This window comes from Sphaeramia orbicularis, chromosome 3 (assembly GCF_902148855.1).
Source record: "Sphaeramia orbicularis chromosome 3, fSphaOr1.1, whole genome shotgun sequence".
NCBI lineage: Eukaryota > Metazoa > Chordata > Actinopteri > Kurtiformes > Apogonidae > Sphaeramia > Sphaeramia orbicularis.
Genome location: NC_043959.1, coordinates 10,504,161 through 10,527,376, shown reverse-complemented (window position 1 = coordinate 10,527,376; position 23,216 = coordinate 10,504,161). Strand labels below are relative to the sequence as shown.

Genomic DNA, 23,216 nt, shown 5'->3' with positions numbered 1-23,216 from the left:
GAAACAACCTAAGAACAACGCATGACGTTCATGGATCAGAAGGCCATTCCAGAACCCACATGTTCCTACAGTGGCTGCATGTAGATCACAAGAACACATGACGTTGTTATTAGGGCCCCCTTACGGCGTTCACATGAATGGACGTACAGACAGAGATTTGCATGGCGTTCTTAAGGTGGACGTAAGGTTTTCGTAATGGGCAGTAGTACGTCATTCATGCTGCATTTGTGGCGTTCTTAGAGGGGGTCGTATACAGATTTTCAAAACAGAGTGAATGACTGGACTCGATTGTATGGTGCTGAAGGCAGAGTGTTTTATTAACAGAAATATAGTCCCCAGGATGATGGAGAGAATGTACATGATGGACAGGTAGGGTTAGGCACTCGGTGACGGACGGTTAGTGTTTTTAACGTTCAGTTTCCTCTACTATTCTTGTGTAATTTTTTTTTTATTCTTATACCTTCTACTTCAAATTTCTTCATCTGATGTCTTATCATGACTCCTAACTTATTTTATTTAACAGTATAGGTCAGTGTTTCCCCACATATTCTCTACAGGAGCACCATGTAGCACCATTCAGCACCACGGACAGCGCATGATCCCAAACATAAAACACATGCTGGCCAAATTTTAATAGTTTGACTTGACATCACATTACTTCATATATTAATGTTCCTCTAACTTCTGCCTTATTACTTTATTCTGTTACCTATAGAAAAAAATAACAGGAGGGTAGGAATGAGTCAGATCTTAGGCTCACAGAGTCTGATACTGTCCGTAGAGGTGCCGCCTCTGTTTCCATGGCCACACCCACCAACATCTGTGTCTTCTCTGCGTCTTCTTCAGGACATTCTAAAATGCTTAATGTAAAAAAGCTTAACATAGTTTAATGTCCTAAAACAGCAATTAGTCATCACCAAATTATGTGTGGACATGTCTAATGCTGTCTTGAGGATAAAGCGGTTCAGAAGATGAAACTGTGTTACATTTTTGGTTTTTTTTGGGTTTATTTTGTTAATTTGCGCCTACACTGAATGGTTTAGGCCCAAAATCCATCAGAGACCTTCTAGTCCAGTATGAACCATCCAGACCACTCAGGTGGTCTGGTGCAGGTCTGCTCTGGGTTCCAAAAGTCAGAACTAAACATGGAGAATCAGCGTTCAGTTTCTATGCTCCATGTATCTAGAACAAACTACCAGAAAATATCAGGTCTGCTGAGAGTCTGAGTTCTTTTAAGTCAAGGTTCCAGACTCACCTGTTCACTGCTGCCTTTGACTAAAATGCTTTTTACTTTTTAAATTTTACATTCTCTTTCGAAACTCTGCACTGCAACTCTTTAATGCGTGTGTGTTTTTATATTTTTGGGTTTTATGTGTTGTTTTCTTACTTGCTGTTTTTAATCCCCTTTTACATGTTTCTTTTATAATATTTTAAATGTGTTTCTTTTTCCCTTGTCGTTGTATTTCAGTGTCCTGTTTGAAGCACCTTCAATTGCCTTGTTGCTGAAATGTGCTATACAAATAAACTTGCCTTGCCTTGCCTATGGAGAGGAAAAGGCTTAATGTGGACAGCATCCATAAAATTGGGGTTGTCAGGTTTTTTGCAGAGGTAATAGTGGGCGTGACTAGAGATGTCCACACGAACTTTGGTGATGATTGATCACTGTTTTCAGACATTTTGCTTTTTGTACATTTAGTGTTTCAGAATGTCCCTCTTCTTCTGCTGCTGCCGGACCAAAACAGCGTTCACAGCCGCTTGGTCTTTCTCTTCTTCGTCTTTTAGGTGTTGAAGTTTCAGTGTTGTGGACATTTTTGCCATCTTGAATGCGATGATCACAATATGGGACTCCAAGTAGAGTTAACATTGCACATGTGCAAATGGGCAGTTGATCCAGTAGTGACAGGCAGCAGAACCAACTGATAAAGACGAAAGACGCTAAACAGCACGTTGGCCCTCTGGATGAAAAATATGAGGATAAAAAAACCCAAGACGGAACAGTCGACCGACATAAAGTATTATGAACACTCTACAGGAAGGAGTTTTCTTTTCACTATAGCACTTCCATCTTAAAATACCACATTAATGCAAACCATGCGTTAGTCTGGGATTCTGCTAGCACTTAAGCTAATGCTTCGCCCAGCTTGCAACCAGCACGTTCAGTGCATATACAGGGGTTGGACAAAATAATGGAAACACCTTCACCTCAAGATGATAATGCCCCAATCCATACAGCTAGAATTGTTAAAGAATGGCATGAGGAACATTCTAATGAAGTTGAGCATCTCGTATGGCCGGCACAGTCCCCAGACCTCAACATTATTGAGCATTTATGGTCAGTTTTAGAGATTCAAGTAAGACATCGATTTCCACCGCCATCGTCTCTAAAAGAGTTGGAGGGTATTCTAACTGAAGAATGGCTTAAAATTCCTTTGGAAACAATTCACAAGTTGTATGAATCAATACCTCGGAGAACTGAGGCTGTAATTGCCGCAAAAGGCGGACCTACACCATATTAAATTATATTTTGTTGATTTTTTAAGGTGTTTCCATTATTTTGTCCAACCCCTGTATATTCCCTACTTTTGCTCATGCAAAATGAAATGCAATTAACATAGATTAAAAACGAATGATAATTAGTTGTGATTAATTGAAATTAATCCACAGCAACCCAGTGAATAATCTAATTAAAAATGTTAATAGTTTGATGGCACTAATAAAAATATTTTTAATATAAACAAAAATAAACAAGTCCAATGACATCTACAAACAATTTGTGCTCTGCAGTCTTCAACACATTTGGATCCAATTTATGAACAACTGAACATGGAACTAACATACAACTGACAAAAATAAAGACAAATATTTGTAATGTTTGTGTGAAAGCTTCAAAGTTGAAAGGAGTAAGTGATGGATCCAGTGCAGAAAAGTGAACATATAGACGTTTTCTGCCCATTTGTCCTCATCTCTTCTAAGCTACGCTCCATGTTGTTTGTGTTGACCCTGGTGTCATGTGCGTCACAATAAGTGTCCGTGTGAAACACAACAGTGGAACCAATGTTTAGCAGCAGAGAAATTAAGGAAACAAAGCTTCGATTCAGGAAAATTGTAATTGAATAAAAAATTGTAATTGATTTTAGTTGATTAATTAATTAATTGTTTGTACTCTAGTATTGATTGTTTTTGGTCACTTTTTTCATAATGAAGATTTAATTGTTTACCTGACAAAACAGGATTAAATAACAAAAACAAAATAAACAATCAGTGAACGACATCAGTATCAGCCAAAAATTTCACGTTTGGTGCATCTCAAAAAGTAATAGTTTGTTGTAGCTCATCAGAAGATAGACAGACTTGAAGAATGAGATCTCCTGAAGGGTTCATTTAAGCTCTACGTTAAAGATGCAGACAGATACGGACGGAGCATTCTGTCCATCCTCCGCGTGCATTCCGTTCAGAATTCTGTCCATTTTCTGGGAGCTTGCAAATGTGTACCCAGGCAGAGAATACAGAGCAGTACCCCCACAAACCGTGGAAGCAGCGTTGAGATTTGAAGAGAATAATTTCCATTAACAGTGGAACTTTTCAAAGATCAGCTCTGTGAGTTAGTGGAAAAACAACCAGCATATTTAGGACAACACCCCCTTCTCAATATCAACATTAGCATCCACATTATTAATACCTCCTCTGTCGTCGCCATGTTTGTTATTGACTTCCTTCTTCTCAAGAATCTTTACTCTTCTTTGTGGTATTTGGCCAGTATGTTTATTCAGAGTGGCACTCTCTGGTGGATTGATTGAGAAACATGCATTCCAACACACCAAACCATGAAGGCAGTGACGCATGACAACATTAGAAACAGACGTATCTATTTATGTACGTAAATACATAAGTGAGCCTAAACGAACCTTAAAGGTGGGGTCCGAGATCATAGAAAATCAGTTCCAGCAGCTACATTTTGAAAATAGTCAATTCAAAAGTCCAAACCCCTTTCTTCAGACATCCCCCCGTAGCCACGCCTCCAGAGTACTGGCACGCACAATGCTTGTTCCCGAGGGTTCACAAGCGCTGCACAGTAACAATTCACTGGCTGAGGCTCTGCTCCGGCCCCGGCTCCGGCCCTGTACAGCCCCAACACGGGCTCCGACACCGGCTACGGCCTCAGCTCCAGCTCCGCCCCCGGCTGAGGCTCCAGCTGGCATATCCATGCATACCTCCTTCAGTCTCCTCCAACCCCCCACTCTTCCAGAACAGCCCCAGTTCAGACCTATCTGACTAACGGTACATTTCCTACTGATTTATGTTAGTGACTAAACAGTTTGCCGGTTAACTTTCCATCCTAATATAACTAATATAGCCAAGCTCTGGTTCTGGCTTCGCTTCCTGTACAAGCGCTTCCAGCCTCTGGGAACATGCGATTCATGCTTGAAGAGGGTTATGCGCAGAGGGGGGAAGGGGAGAGGGGCACATGACAGTTGAGTTTGATAGACATATCACCGTTCAATCATTTCAATTGGGCGCTCAAAATGGTTGGATGGTGTTTTTTCAGTCCTGTCCGTTCCACAGGTGACTAAATTTTTTTTATTTTATGTGTTAGAGCATTTAATTAATTAGTTGTAATCGGGGTGTGAAGGGGATTTTAAGCAATATAGTAAAAATGCTCCAGGAAAACATCTCAGACCCCACCTTTAAGGGAATAAATAACATCAGGATGTAGCTTCAGATTTAAAAAAAAAAAAAAACTGAAAGTGGGTTACTGGCTGAAGATAATTTTGTGTTCCTGCAGTGTCCGAGCGGGTGCGTTAGTCTGGGACGAGTCAAAGCCCTGATCCAGGTCAGATTCCTGCAGAAGTCGGAGCCCCGTCGGGGTTAATTTCTGGAGCAGAGGGCAAGAGCTGGATTTGAAAAACATCACTCAGGACTTCCTTCTTTATTTCTGTATCTCTCTCTACTGAGGCCAGAACAAATGATTGATGAGATGGGTATTGGGCGCGTTGGGGCACCCAGGAGCGTCCACTCCACCATCTCACACATACACACACACACACTGATATGAGAGTAATTAACCTCAGACTGTGTTAACCCCAGCTGCCCATTAGAAGGACAACTGGATTGATGGGGCACCCCCTGGTCCTATACCATGTCTACACTTAGTGCAGGATTAGAGCACAATGGGATGTGGGGCCATTTTTCTGTCTGATATAAAATTGCACCAGAATTAACATGAAATTTTATGCTGGTGAATTAAAGCAGTTGTTGAAAGAAAAGAAGACAAAAGAATGAAAATGGATGTTGATTAATAAACTTTCAAATTTGCCTTATCACTGTAGGCACCCTTCATTTTATTTTTACCTACCCAGTCTTCCATTTTCCAACATTTTTCTGCACAAAACATAAGACTGATCCCAGGGGGGGAAAGTGGACCGTCACTACCAGTCTGTCCTACTTTGTTACTAATCTCACATTGTCTGCACCAGTTTGGGTGCTGCTGCTGCGGGGCGTTTAATGTCACCTTATCCCAGAAGAAACAGCTGACAACACCACCACTCACCTTCAGTTCCTTTTGTCATGTCACCATTCTAGAGGGTCTGCATATTGACAACTTATTGGTAATGGTTTGCATCACCGTAAAGGACAGTAACAGGACTAGGAAAAGAGTTTGGTCATATTTAAACTTCACTTTTCCCCCATTCTGAGTCCAACTCCACCCGCAGTGTGATTCTGAGAAGTGCTTCAAAGTCGGAATTGAGTATCCAGGTGTGGATGTGAGACAGGAGTAGTAGGGATGCACTGATTCTGATACCAGTATCGGGTATCGGCTCCGATACTCAGTGTGTGTACTCGTATTCATACTCGTAAAAGTAATCCGATACAAATGCACCGATACCACTTAAGGCCGTGTGACATTCCCAGTTCAGTGCAGCAGGTACGCAGAGGAGGAATAATGTGGAGAATAGTGTGGAGATTTTTCAAAATAAATGACGGTGACAAAAGTAACACTGACTGCAAGTAACGTTACAGATACAGACGCAGCGTTCTGTCTGTCCTCTTCATACATTCCATCCGTTTTCCAGGTACTGGCGGATGAATACCCAGACGGAGAGGGGTACGGAGTGGTGCGGACCGCCGCCAGCAGGAGTGAAAACGAAACTTATCACTCATTTCTCTTTTCTCTTCCTGCTGAAGCTAAGCTTTTAAACCTTACCAGCAAAAACGCTGCAATATTAGTATCACATCAGTGTTACCTCTGGCGTCTACATGTTTGTTGTTACTGACTTTCTTCTTCTTCTTCTTCTCATTAAACTATACTTTTCTTCGTGGTATTTGTCCAGTATGGTTAATTAAGAGCAGCACCCCCTGGTGGATTAATTGAGAAACACTCATTCCAACACATTAAATGTCAGTAGCAGCACTTTGTTCCAGTCAGACTAATGACAACGACAATAAAGCACATTTACAAAAGGAACTAACAACTGGAATGGGATTATTAAGTACTCGTATCGGTACTCAGTATCGGCAAGTACTCAAATGTAAGTACTCGTACTCGCATTTGGTCTGGAAAAAAGTGGTATCGGTGCATCCCTAAGGAGTAGTTTAGGGACACCAGGACAGAGAATCACAGGACATGCCTGCAAAACCAGTATGAGAGTGAAAAGGTCAGTTTGGATTTTGTACTTTTTTTTTTTTTTTTACTTCACACTTTAAAATATTATTTGTTTAAATGTACCCTATAGTTGGAGTATTTCGCTTTACCGTGCCATTATTCTGCCTCATAGAGTGGGATCTTCCAAGAATAAACAGAACTTTTTCAGTCTCACAGGGTCCAGACATTCATTCTCTTTCCACTTTCTGTGTTACTGTTTTGAAAGTCCGTCTCACTGTGTGAAAATAACAATAACCTCTGAGCTGCAACTACAAACTGAAACAACAAATTTTGACAAAGACACATATTTTTATGTGACTTTTTGTTTGTTGCAGTTTAGTCATTTGAACACCACTATGCACTTCCTCATGTGCACATGTCCCTAAAAAACTACTTTTCTTCCAACGCTGCTTTGCAAAGACACTGTTGCAGGATTCCATGCTCAGTGCCACTCATAACACTCGTGATTCTGTCATAGAAGGTTTCTAGCACTGAAATAGGGTTGAAGCAGATCTATTTTTACCTCTGCCAAGGAGGTTCTGCTTTCATCTGGGTTGGTTTGTTTGTCTGGTAGCAAGAGAACTCAAAAAGTTATGGACGGATTTGTGTGAAATTTTCAGTAAATGGTGATACTGGCACAAGGAACAAATGATTGAATTTTGGTGGTGATCGGGGTGGGGGGGAGGAGGTCTGCGCTCTCAGAGTGCTTTTCTAGTTACATATGCAAACATATGCTGTCTTCCAAGTACAGAAGTCCGATGGTTTTTAAGATAGTTTACAAAAACACCAGGCCAATAACATGAAAGGTCAGTTACATCATTGTAATGTTTGTTTGTTTTTTTTGCAATGAGGGTATATTGATCTCCACAGGTGGTATGTTAAGATGAGAACCTTAACATTTCCTTGTCAGTTCATTTCAAGAACTCGATGAACAACCCAGAGAACTTTGACTCTTATTCCAGAGCAGTCATGGATGGTGGCAGGCTGATCTGTAGCCCTAACACACTACGAACAAACTAGTCAGAGCTGTGCATGTGTCAGTCTACCTTGTCGTCATACAGCAGTGTTTTTCAACCTTGGGGTCAGGACCCCACGTGGGGTCACCTGGAATTCAAATGGGGTCGCCTGAAATTTCTAGTAACTGATTAAAAAAAAAAAAAAATTATTAATAAAAAGTATGTGGTGAGTTGACAGAGACAATCCCAGTCCATAAAAGACATGACAAACTGTGAGTCTGAAACTGAAGCACTGTGGTTCTGTTTTATCTGTAGTTCTGTTTATCTGTGGTTCTGTTTATCTGTCAAATGTTCATTGTGGTCAGTTTCAGATGCTGCAGCTCTTTCATAATTCATAGTTTCAGCTCTTGTTTGTTCAGTATTAGTTGTCCTCCTTGTAAATCACAGCTGGACTGACTGTACATATCCTAATCAAGGAAAATCCGATTCTCCCTTTGTGCAGTAATCTACACCTGGATTTACTGCCTCCGTCCACAATAATATACATTATATAGACTAAATATGAACTAAAATGAACATTTATTTGCAACATCGTATAGCGAAGTATTACATGATCAAAAACAAATTAATTTTAGTCAAAAAAAAAAAAAGGCTCCATTTTGAATGTCTGGGGTTGCCTGAAATTTGTGATGTTAAAATGGGGTCACGTGCCAAAAAAGGTTGGAAACCACTGGTTTAGAGAAAGTCTGTTGTGAAGGTTAACATGTTTGTTAAAACCGTGTAAACAGCGACGGCCTCTTGTTCAGGACAGATCATGATCAAATCAGTGTTGACATGTTCATTTAAACAGCCTGGCTCAAGTGTTGTCCATCTAATTGGACATCTAGACATCACAAATAAAAGTCCTGCTCAACCCCCGTTTAGCGCCTCCACCCCTTTCACCTCTGACCCCACCCTGACCTCTGTGACCCCGCCTCAGATCCCCCAGATGACAGGACTGATTGGAGTGGTCGTCATTGAGATATCACATGTGACATCTCTGTCAGACTCCACATTTGTGCAGCAGTAACAAGTTCCCTCTGTCAGCAGTGAAAGGAAATGAGAAAACACTGGATGAGGTGGTTTTCTCTGAAGCTCAGTTTATTAACCCTTTCATGCATGAATTATGAGAACCTTAATGGGTCAAAATGCAGTAATGTCCCGTCAGAGGGCGAACTTTTATTGATTGCCATTCCAACATTTATTTCAATATAAAGTAGCTCCTTATTTTGGATAATCCCTAATGGTCCAACTAAAGCAAAAATGAATTTAAAAATAAAAATGTGGGTCCCTTTAGAGAGATTTTGAATACTGTTTTTTGACCCTAATCAAGTTACTTTTCCTGAGTGTTTTTATTCTTCTTTAAGCCTGAATAAAACAATGCGATCGAAAAAATTTTTATGAACCTATTTTTCATGGAGTTGCAAAAATGTCCACTCAGCTGGACACCATGCATTTAATTAAACATGTATTTACTGATACACTGTGTGAAAAGTATCAAATAATTTTTTTAATGCTGCTAATCTGATGTTTTGTCACATTTTCACACACTCTATTACTAGTTATTTCTCACTATATGGAGATAATATGCAAAAAAAAAAAACTTTTTGTTTAAGAAAAATGGTTAATTACAGTCTATTAACAATAACAAGCAATTGATTTACACTCAAACATGTTACTGCAGATCAGGTTTATCAAAAACAGCAAAGTTACAGTAATAGTATGAATTACAATGTATGGGATGATGCATAAGTGTCCACTGTGTTGGCTGATATGGAACTAAAACAATAAAATCCATGAATATACAAGAGAACAGCTGGAGAAGAACTGTCCACTATAGTGACCACTATGCATGAAAGGGTTAAGTCACTGATGAAAACAGAACTGAAAACAATACACTTATAGTTGTGTATAGAGATTAGAGCTGGGCAACGCAGCCAAAAATGGTCTTGTGATAAATCAGACTATTATTAATTATCACGTAGAACATCAAGTCACTCTTTTCAAGTCTAAAAAATGAAAGAAAAAACCAGGTTTGTAAAAAAAAAAAAAAAAAAAAAAAGTAAAAATGTAAAACTTCATTAAAGACTGAAAAGATTAAATTGATCTAAAAGACACATGTAAAAAAAAAACAAAAAAAAAACAACTGCAAAACAAATCAAATTCAGGACAAAACAAGACAAAAATGACATAAAAGTAATTAAAATATGTAGGACACAATTCATCTGCACAAAATCAACCATAAATACAAAAGACAAATAGTAATACTGTAATTAATACAATTTATCTCAATAAATATCAGAACCTTCATTGAAGTTTGAAGAAAAGGCAGAAAAAAACATCAATATTTGTGGTTTTAAAATGTTTCTAAAAAATGTAAGAAGACCAAAAAAATGGCAAATCAGCAAGAAACATGACAAAAAACAACGGAAAAGAGAAAAACATTCAAACAAAACGAAAATCAATATGTCACAATAAAACTGAAGAAGAACGTGAATAAACCTTAAAGAAAAATGTATGTCTGGATATAATTATCATGATTCTTTCTAATTTGAAGGCTGATTTTTGATCCTGATGAATGTTAAAGAATTAGACCAGGGGTGTCAAACATGCGGCCCGGGGGCCAAATGCGGCCCGCAAAGGGTTCCAATCCGGCCCACAGGATGAATTTGTGAAATGCAAAAATTACACTTAAGATGATCACAGAAAATTTTGGTTCAGGTTCCACATACAGACTGGGAAAAATATTATTATAATAACCTATAAATTCTTACAAGTCTGATTTTTTCTTTTTGTAAATGTAAATATTTTCATGTAATTTTCCTGTATTTACACTAAAACAAACTATAATTTTACAGAAAACGTAAATATCCTGAACAAATATGAAAAACCTGAAATGTCATAAGAAATATAAGTGTAATTTTAATAATATTACTGAATATTTAGTGTAATTGTAGATCTACTGTGATCTGTAAATTGTAATGAACATGACATCAATGATAAACTGAGGCACAATATTGTTAAAATTACACTTATTTTTCTTAACAAATTTTAGGGTGTTCATGTTATTCACATTGTGTTAAAGGGCAGTTTGTAGATGTAAACTTTTTCATCATGTAAGGAAAGTTTGGAGTTGACATTACTGACTGATTGATGTATTTATTTCGAACATGAATGTCAAACAGAAGAAAATAAATAAACAAAACACTTAAACATAAGACATATAATACATATTCGAAAAGGAGTGAGAAGAAGTACAATTTATAAACTCCCACCCCTTCTCCTTATATAATTAATAACAATAATAACCTTCCTCGTCTAATCATATCTATACACTATGCCGTAATATGACTGATACTTACTATTAAATAATTAGGTTTCTGGCTTTATATTATTATGAACAAATATAATATGATTTGCATAAACACATAATACAGTAACACATATATGTAAAGACATATTCATACACAGATCTATACACATATATACACCTACATATATACACACACACATACACACCTATACATACATATACATACACATACCACATACTTGTACATCTTTATATCACACAGTGATCCCCAAGCTCTCCCTCATCCCTGTACCTCTGAAAAATTGTGTCTTTGTACCTCTTTTTAAATTCTTTCATGCTTGGACATTGCTTTAACTAATTATTTGTATATTATTATGTTATTATTTCACTGGTCCGGCCCACTTCAGACCAAATTTGGCTGAATTTGTCCCCTGAACTAACATGAGTTTGACACTCATGTTTTAAAAAATAGTTGATAGATGTAAACATTTTCATTGCATAATTTTACTTTTTTCACTCTAAAACAGAGAGGAAATTTGGAGTTGACATTATTTATATATTATTATTTTATTATTTCACTGGTCTGGCCCACTGCAGATCAAATTTGGCTTAATGTGGGCCCTGAACTAAAATGAGTTTGACACCCCTGAATTAGATGATTATTTGTGGTTTTACAATATTCAGAAAAGGCATACTGAGACAAAAATGACATAAAAGACTGAAAACTAAACAAAAACCATAGAAAGGATACAAGACAAAATCATGAAAAATAGCAAAACACTTGACTTTAGAGTGTAGCTTTGGTGCTTCTTTGTGTTTCTTTAATATTGTGACATCCAGCAGTAAAATAAAGAAAAGGAGTCAATTCAGAACAGAGCAGAACATTCAAAGCTGTTTGATAAGGATTAAATGTTCAGCATCACACAGACTAATATTAAATAAAACAGTTGTTCAACTGAAGGTGTGAACAAATTAAATCTTGTAGGAAACAGTTTGTCATGGTTAAAGACTGAATTTAGGTCCTGATTGAACATTGAACAAATCAGGTGATTATTTGTGGTTTGAAAGATGTAGCAAGATAAGACTGATGTATATGATTGAAAACCATGTAAAAAGACATGACAAGGCAAAAGGATGTAAAACATCAAGATAAGATGAAATCATATTTTATGTAAGAAACGATGTGAAAATCATCCTGCTCCTTTTCGAGCATGGGTGTGTACATGTTTGTTTACTTGATGATTATTGAATGTTTACTGATGCACAACCATGAACTAAATAAATAAATAAAATACTTGTTTTTTTGGTGCTGATCAGCCTGATCACACTCAAGGGTACCAGAAAGGGTGCACATATAGATAAAAAATAATAATGCTCTGTCAAAAAATCAGACAGGCCATTTTATTTGTCTGATATTTCTCTTTTAAAGTCCAAAATATTTTTGTATTATAGTGTCTACTAAAAATTTCACAGGCTTGTACCCCTGTCAAATCAGAAATTCTTGGGTGTATGGACACTCCAGCCTAATAGCCTCCATATTTAATGCCTACAAAGATATACAAATGTTTCAGCACTCAGGATAATCATGCATTGTTTATTGCATAGATGTCATGTCCAAAGCATGCGTGCTGAAAAATTCCATATATTGACAGAAACAATAAAATTCGACCCACATATTTTGAATCTGGTGTACAGACACTACTTGGTGTACGGACTCTACAAGATTGGAATGGAAATCTGGCTTACCACATGGTCACATCTCTGTTAGATCTGTAACTAAGTCTTCCTGGTACAGGAGGAAAGAAACATTAGTGAACAAGTTAGAACAATATATCTATAAGGCATATAGGCCATATTATTGATGGAAGTATATTGGTGTACGGACACTACATGAATTTTGATGAACAATGCGCCATTGAAAACATGCGGTTCGACGTAACCATCCGTTTGCCACATTGTTACCAAATTTTCTGCAGCCAGGGAGCAGACCAAAATCTGTCTAGTTGTGCATATTTAGTCCTAATAATACTGAAATAACAGGTTCCCATTCTATTATTACAATTAAAGGGCTGTAAAAGAAGGGTTTTCACAACAAAATGGCTGATTGTCTTAATACTGAAAATAAGAACTGATAATCAAACAGCTGTTCAACAAAAATGATCAATAAATGAAAAGCAATGTGATGTGTGTATTTTGTAATAAAAAAGAGACAGGAGTTGAGTAGTAATTATTTATTGTGTTACAAAACATTATGTCCAATAATTTTGCTCTCTTATAACAATAAAATTGTGCACGTTTTCATGCTCATTGGATCGCCGTTTTATCAGTTTTTATCTGATTTTCTTCAAATTTGGAGGATTGTAAGATCTAGTAATAAGATGGCCACAGAAACATTTTGGGAATGGTTTTGGGGGTATCTGTTTGTAATACTGATTAATAACTGATGCAAATATACTTGTGCACCTAGATTGTGATCAGGCCGTCATTTATTTGGGCTTAAAATGAATATGATCCAAGTTTAATATGATGAACAAATGCCAAACGGCAGAAAATTTCACACATTTTTTCTGTCACATTTTATGACAAATCATGATTTTTCACAGCTTTGTCACAGTGGTCCAGTCATTTTTTCCAACGCTGTGGATATGAATGTTTCTGCAGAATTACACCATAGTATCAAGCAAAACATGACTGATTCTTATTAGATTTTTAAGCCTTTGTTCATTATTTTGTAAAAGATATTTGTTGCTTTTATTACGACCTGTCGTCAACATTTTCTCTAAAATGAACTAGAAAGCCATTTGCCAAAACATTTTAGATTTAAAACAAAGTCTGTCGGACGTAAACATTTAAGAGGTTTTTTATCGTGCTGCTGTTTAATTTATTTGTGTTTTCTTATTACTTGTCATTTAATGATGTAGAGTAATTATGTGAGAAGCACCTAAACCACGCTCTTCACATAATCCTGTAATAATGTTTGTGGCCTCAGTCTGTTGGATAATAAAAAATGATTGCACAAAGCGTAAAAACTATTCTTAAATAGCTCTAAACATATCAGTTTATTGATAGAGTCCTATAAGTTTTAAGACTATTTTTACAGCCTCTCATTTTGACTTTTATAACTGTTATTCTGAAGGTGACTTGTGTGGAGTTTGATTAGTGTCGCAATATTTGTCACAGTATTTGTAATTTAGATACAAAAGCAGCAACCGTTGAATCTTTTAATATTTCACTTTATGAAGTAGGACAAGCTTAATTAACCCTTTCATGCATGAATTATGAGAACCTTCGTTGAGATTTTTTTTCCTGAGTGTTTTTATTCCTCTTTAGGCATGAAAAAACCTTGCGACTAAATTTTTGAATCTATTTCTTATGAAGGTAGATTTGTTTCTTTATTGCTCTAACCATAACAAAATATTTTCAATAAAAAAAAGTATTACAAAAAACCCTTTTCAATCAAAGAAAAAAAGTGTTTGAATGCAAAATAAATATTTAAGATCCAAAGAATTGCATTTGAACACATTTTTTTTGTTTGAAAAATTTTTTTTTTTTTTGAGTGAAGTGAAATTTTTTTTAATTCATTCATTCATTCATTCATTCATTCATTCATTCATTTATTTATTTATTTATTTATTTATTTATTTATTTTTATATTTATTTATTTGATTGAAAGTATTTGTTTTTGGTTTGTACTTGTAGCATAGTAAATGTACTGTGGTTCATTCCACTACTAGAAAACAAAGTCAGATAAAGCAATTTGGGGTGATTTAACTGGTAAAATATTCAATAAAATAATCAGAAATATAATTAAAAGTAACAAAATAAGACGAATGCAAAAAATATTTAAGATCCAAAAAATTGCATTTGAACACTTTTTTCTTTGACTGAGTAGGGTTTGTTTTTTGTTTTTTTTCTTGAAGTGAATTTTTTTTTTTTTTCTTTTTTGGTTAACAAACAACAAATCTACCTTCATCATTTTCCATGGAGTTCCAAAAATGTCCACTCCGCTGGACACCGTGTGTTTAATTTTTGAAGCAAAGAATGCACTATCAGAAAGTGATATACTGTGTGAGAACTAGAAAATAAAACATTTTTAATACAGCTAATCTGATGTTTTCTCACATTTTAACATATTCCCAATTTTTTATTAGCAATTGATTTCCACTCAAACATGTTAGTGCAGATCAGGTTTATCAAGAACAGCAAAGGTACAGTAATGGTGTGAATGTCAGTGTATGGGATGATGCATAAGCGTCCACTGTGTTGGCTGATATGGAACTAAAACAACAAAACCCATGAATATACCAGAGAACAGCTGGAGAAGAACTGTCCACTGGAGTGACCACTATACATGAAAGGGTTAAAGAAAACTGCCCCTTGTTGTTGGTGTTTACTTCTGAAAAATCACTCTGAAATCAGTACACTAATATTAATTCAGTTACCAGATGAAGTTTGTGTCCTCACATTCTTGACATATTTTACATTTGTCATCCAAGGCAGAATTTTAACAATTATTTTATGCAACAGGTTATTATCAGCGCTGAGCTTTTGGATTTAGTTTAACTTTGTGTCTTGAAACTGTGTCTGTTTTTGTTTGAGGCTGAAACCACATGTTCTCGTTTGTGTTGCATTTTATCTAATATCCACTGGTTTTTAATGAAACTGATGAAAACGTGTGAATGTGCTGAGTCTGGAGGCTTTTCAAGGAGGAAGGAGAGGCGCTACTGAGCAGAGAAAAGTCCGAAGCTGCAGTGAAACTACAGGCAGATGTGTAGACTGTCTGTGGCCACACCTGCTTTTGGTTCTTAACCCTTTCATGCACACTGGTCACTACAGTAGACAGCTATTCAAAGTGCTTCTCTTGTATATTTATGGATATTGTTGTTTTAGTTCCATATCAGCCAGCACAGTGGACACTTATGCACCATCCCATAATACACTGACATTCATACCATTACTGTAACTTTATGTTCTAGATAAACCTGATCTGCACTAACATGTTTGAGTGTTGAAGGGGTGGGATTAAATAAATAATACTTCCTCCCACTCCTTTTCAAATGTGCAAATGAAATCATATACAGGGTGGGGAAGCAAAATTTCCAATATTTTGAGGCAGGGATTGAAAGACAGTGTATGATCAGTTAGTTTATTGAAAGTCATGAGAATTTGTTTGCCACAAGAAAATGTACATAATAGAAAATGTTTTTATTCTATGTGTCCTCCTTCTTTCTCAATAACTGCCTTCACACGCTTCCTGAAACTTGCGCAAGTGTTCCTCAAATATTGGGGTGACAACTTCTCCCATTCTTCTTTAATAGTATCTTCCAGACTTTCTCGTAATAGTTTTGCTCATAGTCATTCTCTTCTTTCCATTATAAACAGTCTTTATGGACACTCCAACTATTTTTGAAATCTCCTTTGGTGTGACGAGTGCATTCAGCAAATCACACACTCTTTGACGTTTGCTTACCTGATTACTCATATGGGCCAAAGTTTCTGAAAAGGTATGGATAATAGTGTTAGGTATGATTATGACATCAGTATATGTTTGGTTTCAAAACAATTGACGTAGTGCCTGCTGAGAAAAAACAACTAAATGTTCATTGTAAATTTTGCTTCCCCACCCTGTATATGTATAAGTTTTGTTTTTGTTCCATATTTCTAAAGACTAAGTAATAATAATAATAATAATAATAATAATAATAATAATAATAATAAATTGCATTTATAAAGCACTTGTCATTCAGCAGAATCTCAAAGTGCTACAGAGAGAAGACAGTCCAATAAAACAAAAAAAAATACTGTATCAGGAATAAAAGACTAGGCCAATGAAACAGAGCATCATGGCGGCCCATGAAAGGCAAGGCAAGGCAAGTTTATTTGTATAGCACATTTCAGCAACAAGGCAATTCAAGGTGCTTCACACAGGACATTGAAATAAAAGAAACAAAAAGAAACACATTTAAAACATTATAAAAGAAACATGTAAAAGGTGATTAAAAACAGCAAGTAAGAAAACAACACATAAAATCAAAAGAAAATAGAATTGAATAAAATAAAATAAAAATAAAAACACACACATATTAAAGTAAAAGTTGCAGTGCAGAGTTTCAAAGAGAATATAAAATTTAAAAAGTCAGAAGCCTTTTAGTCAAAGGCAGCAGTGAACAGGTGAGTCTTTAACCTGGACTTAAAAGAACTCAGACTCTCAGCAGACCTGATATTTTCTGGTAGTTTGTTCCAGATATACGGAGCATAGAAACTGAATGCTGATTCTCCATGTTTAGTTCTGACTTTGGGAACACAGAGCAGACCTGCACCAGATGACCTGAGTGGTCTGGATGGTTCATACTGGATTAGAAGGTCTCTGATGTATTTTGGGCCTAAACCATTCAGTGCTTTATATGCTAGTAAGAGAATTTTAAAGTCTATTCTCTGAGAGACAGGGAGCCAGTGTGGAGACCTGAGAACTGGGCTGATGTGGTCCACTCTCTTGGTCTTAGTGAGGACTCGAGCAGCAGCATTCTGGATCAGTTGCAGTCGTCGAATAGACTTTTTAGGCAGACCACAGAAGATACTGCCAGAAGATACTGATAAAAAGCCGGTCTTGTTGCATATTATCTCCATGAAGTGAGTAATGACTAGTATTAGAGTATGATCAAATATGAGAAAACAGCAGATTAGCAGCATTAAAATGTTTTTATTTCATAGTTTTCACACGATATATCAGTAAATCCATGTTTCTTTGCTTCAAAAATTAAAAGCATGGTGTCAAGATGACATTTTTGGAACTTGACAAAAAAATAGGTTCATAAGAAAAATTTCAGTTGCATTATTTTTTTCATGCCTAAAGAGGAATAAAAATACTCAGGAAATAAATGTTGATTAAGGTTCTCATAATTCACGCATGAAAGGGTTAATAGTTGTATGTAGTTTGATTTCATCTCAACTTTTGCTTTTATTTGTTGTAGTTGTACATTCAGGTACCACTCCCACTTTTGGAATTCTAACCGTTTATGTAATTCTGCCCAGTGATGTACAACCACAAAGAACTATTTTCCACTATTTTTACAATCTAAAACTTTAAAACTCATTGACCTTGTGGAGTTCAAAATTATTCAAATAATGTATAAAGCACAGGTGTCAAACATGCGGCCTGGGGGCCAAATCCGGCCCGCCAGAGGCTCCAGTCCGGCCTCTGGGATGAATTTGTGAAAGGCAAAAATTACACTAAGATTCGAACAATCCTTTTAGTTCAGGTTCCACATTCGAACCAATTCAATCTAAAATGGGCAGGACCAGTCAAATACTATCATAATAACATAGAAATAATGACAACTCCAAATGTTTCTCTTTGTAAATGTAAAATTTTCATGTATTTACACTAAAACAAAGTACAATTTTGCAAAAAAAAAAAAAGTGAATAACCTGAAATGTCTTAAGAGAAGCAAGTACAATTTTAACAATATTCTGCCTGTTATTAAATGTTTTGTGTGTTTGTAGATCCACTGTGATCTGTAAGTTATAATGTACATGTGTAAATGATAAACTGAGGCAGAATATTGTTAAAATTACACTTATTTTTCAGTTTGTTCATGTTATTCACATCTTTAGAAAGGATAGTTTGTAGATGTAAACCTTTTCAAAGTGTAAATTAGCTTTTTTTGTTTCTAGAACACAGAGAAAAGTTTGGAGTTGACATTATTTATATATTATTATGTGATTATTTTACTGGTCTGGCTCATTTCAGATCAAATTTAGCTGAATCTGGCCCGTGAACTAAAATGAGTTTGACACCCCTGGTATAAAGCAAAGAATAAATTACTGCCGGGCAATATTCAAGAAATATTTAGTGAAAGAGAAGGAGGCTATGATTTACAGGGAAAATTTAATTTAAAGATTCATAAAGTACGCACTAGGTTAAAAAGTTTCTGTATCACCATCTGTGGAGGAAAACTGTGGAAGAAACTGTGTGTGGAGATAAAACAAATATCAAACATAACTCAGTTTAAAAAAAAGATATACAGAATTGATTCTTGAGAGGTTACAGTATTTAATAATGAGAATGAGGCCTGTTTGTTTATGGATGATGTTGAACTGATAAATCTGCTGTAATTATTGTAGAAAACTGTTGAATTGTTGAGTCTGTTTGTATGACTGCACTGCCATGAATATACTGTTGTGTATAATTCAGTTACGGCATTATGGATTTGTCGTGGTTCGATGCTAAAATTAGGAAAATAATATTGTTTGATTCTTGTATTAAGTTAGTGAAGGTGTAAAAGCACTGAGGGGTTGGATTAAATCATTTTAATCTTCTTCCTACTCCTTTTCGACCATGCAAAATTCAGACTTGTATGTACTCGAAGATAGAGTCTGTTCCTTTAAGTGTTTTTTTTTGTTTGTTTTTGTCTTAATTTGCTTTGTTTTGGTTTATTTTGTTCCTTTGCATGTCCGAAAGAAAGAAAGAAAGAAACTGTTTAGAAAATGCAAATCTAGGACAGAGAGTAGATACTTTCATGTCACTGATTACACCCTTCCTTCCTCCCACTCCAAAAGTGTTGTACTTTGCCTAAACTGGCCCGAATATGTCACTGTACATTAAAATAACCTGGAAAACAGGGTTTTTCAACCTTGGGGTCGGGACCCCACGTGGGGTCACTTGGAATTCAAATGGGGTCACCTGACATTTCTAGTAATTGATAAAAAAATAAAAATAAAAAAAAAACACTTACTAATAAAAAAATATATGGTGAGTTGAGAGAGACAATCCCAGTCCATAAAAGACATGACAAACTGTGAAACTGCAGCACTGTGGTTCTGTTTATCTGTCCAGTGTTCATTGTGGTCGGTTTCAGATGCTGCAGCTCTTTCATAATTCACAGTTTGAGTTCTTGTTTGTTCAGTATTAATTGTCAGCCTTGTAAATCACAGCTGGACTGACTGTACATATCCTGACCAAGGAAAATAAAATTCTCTCTTTGTGCAGTAATCTACACCTGGATTTACTGCCTCCAGCCACAATAATATACAGGGTGGGGAAGCAAAATTTACAATGAACATTTAGTTGTTTTTTCTCAGCAGGCACTACGTCAATTGTTTTGAAACCAAACATATATTGATGTCATAATCATACCTAACACTATTATCCATACCTTTTCAGAAACTTTTGCCCATATGAGTAATCAGGAAAGCAAACGTCAAAGAGTGTGTGATTTGCTGAATGCACTCGTCACACCAAAGGAGATTTCAAAAATAGGTGGAGTGTCCATAAAGACTGTTTATAATGGAAAGAAGAGAATGACTATGAGCAAAACTATTACGTGAAAGTCTGGAAGATACTATTAAAGAAGAATGGGAGAAGTTGTCACCCGAATATTTGAGGAACACTTGCGCAAGTTTCAGGAAGCGTGTGAAGGCAGTTATTGAGAAAGAAGGAGGACACATAGAATGAAAACATTTTCTATTATGTAAATTTTCTCGTGGCAAATAAATTCTCATGACTTTCAATAAACTAATTGGTCATACACTGTCTTTCAATCCCTGCCTCAAAATACTGTAAATTTTGCTTCCCCACCCTGTACATTATATAGACTAAATGTCGTCCAAAATTAACATTTATTCGCAACATAATATAACAAACCGTTACATGATCAAAAACAAATTAATTTAAGCAAAAAAAAAAACAGTCTCTGTTTTGAATGTCTGGGGTCGCCAGAAATTTGTGATGTTAAAATGGCGTCATGAGCCAAAAAAGGTTGGAAACCACTGCTGTAAAATCTCGTCCAAATTCAAACATGTATCGCTTTTCTGTGTTTGGCTCTTAGGATCATTCGTTCATCATCCAGTACAACGACGGCAACGCAGAGGTACTGTCCATGTGGGTTCGCCGCTGCCTGGAGGAAAGACAAGCACAGCAGGCCCAGGGGCGGGTCTGACGTCCAGCAGGCCCAGGGGCGGGTCTGACGTCCAGCTCCCTTCCCCGCACTTCGGACTGTGACGTCTGAACCCAAAACCTGAACATTTCCTAGTCTAAAAGGTCAAGGACGTCCACATGCACTGCAGCATTGACTGGATGCACAAAAAAAAATCTATAGATGTTGAATATTTTCTGCCACTGACTCTTGCATCGTGACAATGACTTCACAACATTTGAACTGAATATTAATCTTTGCCGCTAACACACAGAGAGGTTTTTTTTTTGTTTGTTTGTTTTTAATCTTTCCAGCTGCAGCTTCTTGTTTTCATTCAGGAACATAAAGGAGGACAGCGAATCTGATGGTGCTGAAAAGGATCAGCATCAGTAAATAGTACGGAGGAGGATGTACCACAACCAGTTTCTAGACCAGGGCTCTCAAACTCATGCTCTTTCAGGTTCCACATTCAGCCCGATTTGATCTCCAGTGGGCCGAACCAGTAAAATAATAACAGAATAACCTATAAATAATGACAACTTAAAATTTTTACCTCTGTTTTAGTGCCAAAAAAAACATTAAATTATGAAAATACTTACTTTTATAAAGTATCCAAACAAAAAAGATGTGAATAACCTGAAAAAAACTGACATTACTTAAGAAAAATCAGTGCAATTTTAACAATATTCTGCCTCCACTTCTCATTTCTCTGTGTGCATTATGGATCAGATCTACAAAGACACTAAACACTGAGGAACAGGCAGAAAATAGTTCAAATTGTGCTGAATTTTCTTTAGACATTTCAGGTTGTTCATATTTGTTCGGGTTATTCACATTTTATTGTTAGAGGATAGTTTGTAAATGTAAATATTTTCATAATTTAATGTTATTTTTTGCACTAAAACAAACATTTGAAGTTGTCATTATTTACAGACATAATGTAATGGGGGTTTTTTCCACATCAAATTAAGAAGAAAATATGGAGTCTAGAGATGTAACGATATGAAAATTTCATATCACGGTTATTGTGACCAAAATTGTCATGGCTATCATTATTATCACGGTATTATTGAAATTGTGCTCAAAACGTTCAAAAAGTACTAATACACACACTGAAATAATTTAACCAAGTTGTATTAAAAAATAAATAAATAAATAAAATAATAGACACAATGCACTTTCTGTTGGCAGAAACATTTAAGTACTAACCCTTAGTGGTCTGAGCCTATTTTGTCCGTTTTTCAGTCCTTTTGATTTTGCCTTTATATACTGTATAAACAAATGTTTACTATACCCATGTTAGGGATCTTTTTTTCAGCACAACTTCATCTATATCATCTTTTTTTTTTTTTTCACTTAAACCTACTATATCAACATAAAAGGCCAGAAAACACAAAATATATAAAATCCGATTTGAAAAATGTATATATTTTATTGCATAAATAACACACAGATGCTTAACGGACCTTTTCAAAGACTTTAAAAGTGAATATTGGTTCCAAATATTAGGAATAGAAAATTAAAATTGTAATAAATTAAAACTATACTCAAATATTTGACATAAAAGCATGTCTTTACATAGGCGTTTTTTCCCCTAAAAGTGCTGTAATCAAACATTATCATGATAATTAGAATTTCAACAGTAATACTAACCGTCTGCCATTTTACTGCGGTTTATCGTTATACCCGTAATCGTTACATCCCTAATGGAGTCATTCTTTTTTGTAGATTATTATGCTGTTATTTTACTTGAGATCGTATTAGTCTGTATGTGGAACCTGAACTAAAATTAGTTTGACAGCACTTTGCAAATTCATCCCACAGGCCTGGCTGGAACCTTTGGTGGGCCACATGTTTGAGACCCCTGTTCTAGGATGTTCCAATCATCGAATCACCGTCTTGTGCTTTACTGTTGACAGCCCTCTAGTGAATGTTGAAGGTTTTTCCCATGTGTGTACCAGTTTCTCCAGCAGTGTCATTTATACCTCATCCATCTGAAGGGGCCACTTGAACAGCACATATCCCCCTGAAAAAGACATCGGTTTACCATCAAACAGAGCGTTTGTCTCACAGTTGCTTCGTAATCTTTTGAGGATGGGGGAAATAACTGTATGGAAATACGTCTGCATTTCCACGAGTTAATTTGACTGAAGTACCCTTTCATGTGACAGCAGAGAAAGAGGAACTACGTCTGAAGAGGAAGTAGTTTAGAGTCCTTAACCACTGAACGACCACAACAACAACAAGGTATTTTGAGGAAGAAGAAACTGTGGATGATTAGAAATACGTGTAAGACTAAAGAAAATCTCTTCCTTCCTGTTTTCAATCCCAGCTCGTCTCATTCTGCCACTTGG

The 23,216-nt window shown here is 36.1% G+C and overlaps 1 protein-coding gene across 2 annotated transcripts in view; it reads left to right on the top strand.

The window, feature by feature from the left end:
- map2k5 (mitogen-activated protein kinase kinase 5) overlaps positions 1-21,286 on the top strand; it is a 130,791-nt gene extending 109,505 nt beyond the window's left edge. For both annotated transcript variants that reach the window (XM_030130388.1, XM_030130394.1), the window contains one exon: positions 20,776-21,286. In XM_030130388.1, the coding sequence (XP_029986248.1) occupies positions 20,776-20,886 (111 nt within the window). In that variant the 3' untranslated portion in view covers positions 20,887-21,286. The remainder of the gene's footprint in view (positions 1-20,775) is intronic.
- The last annotated feature ends 1,930 nt before the right edge of the window (positions 21,287-23,216 follow it).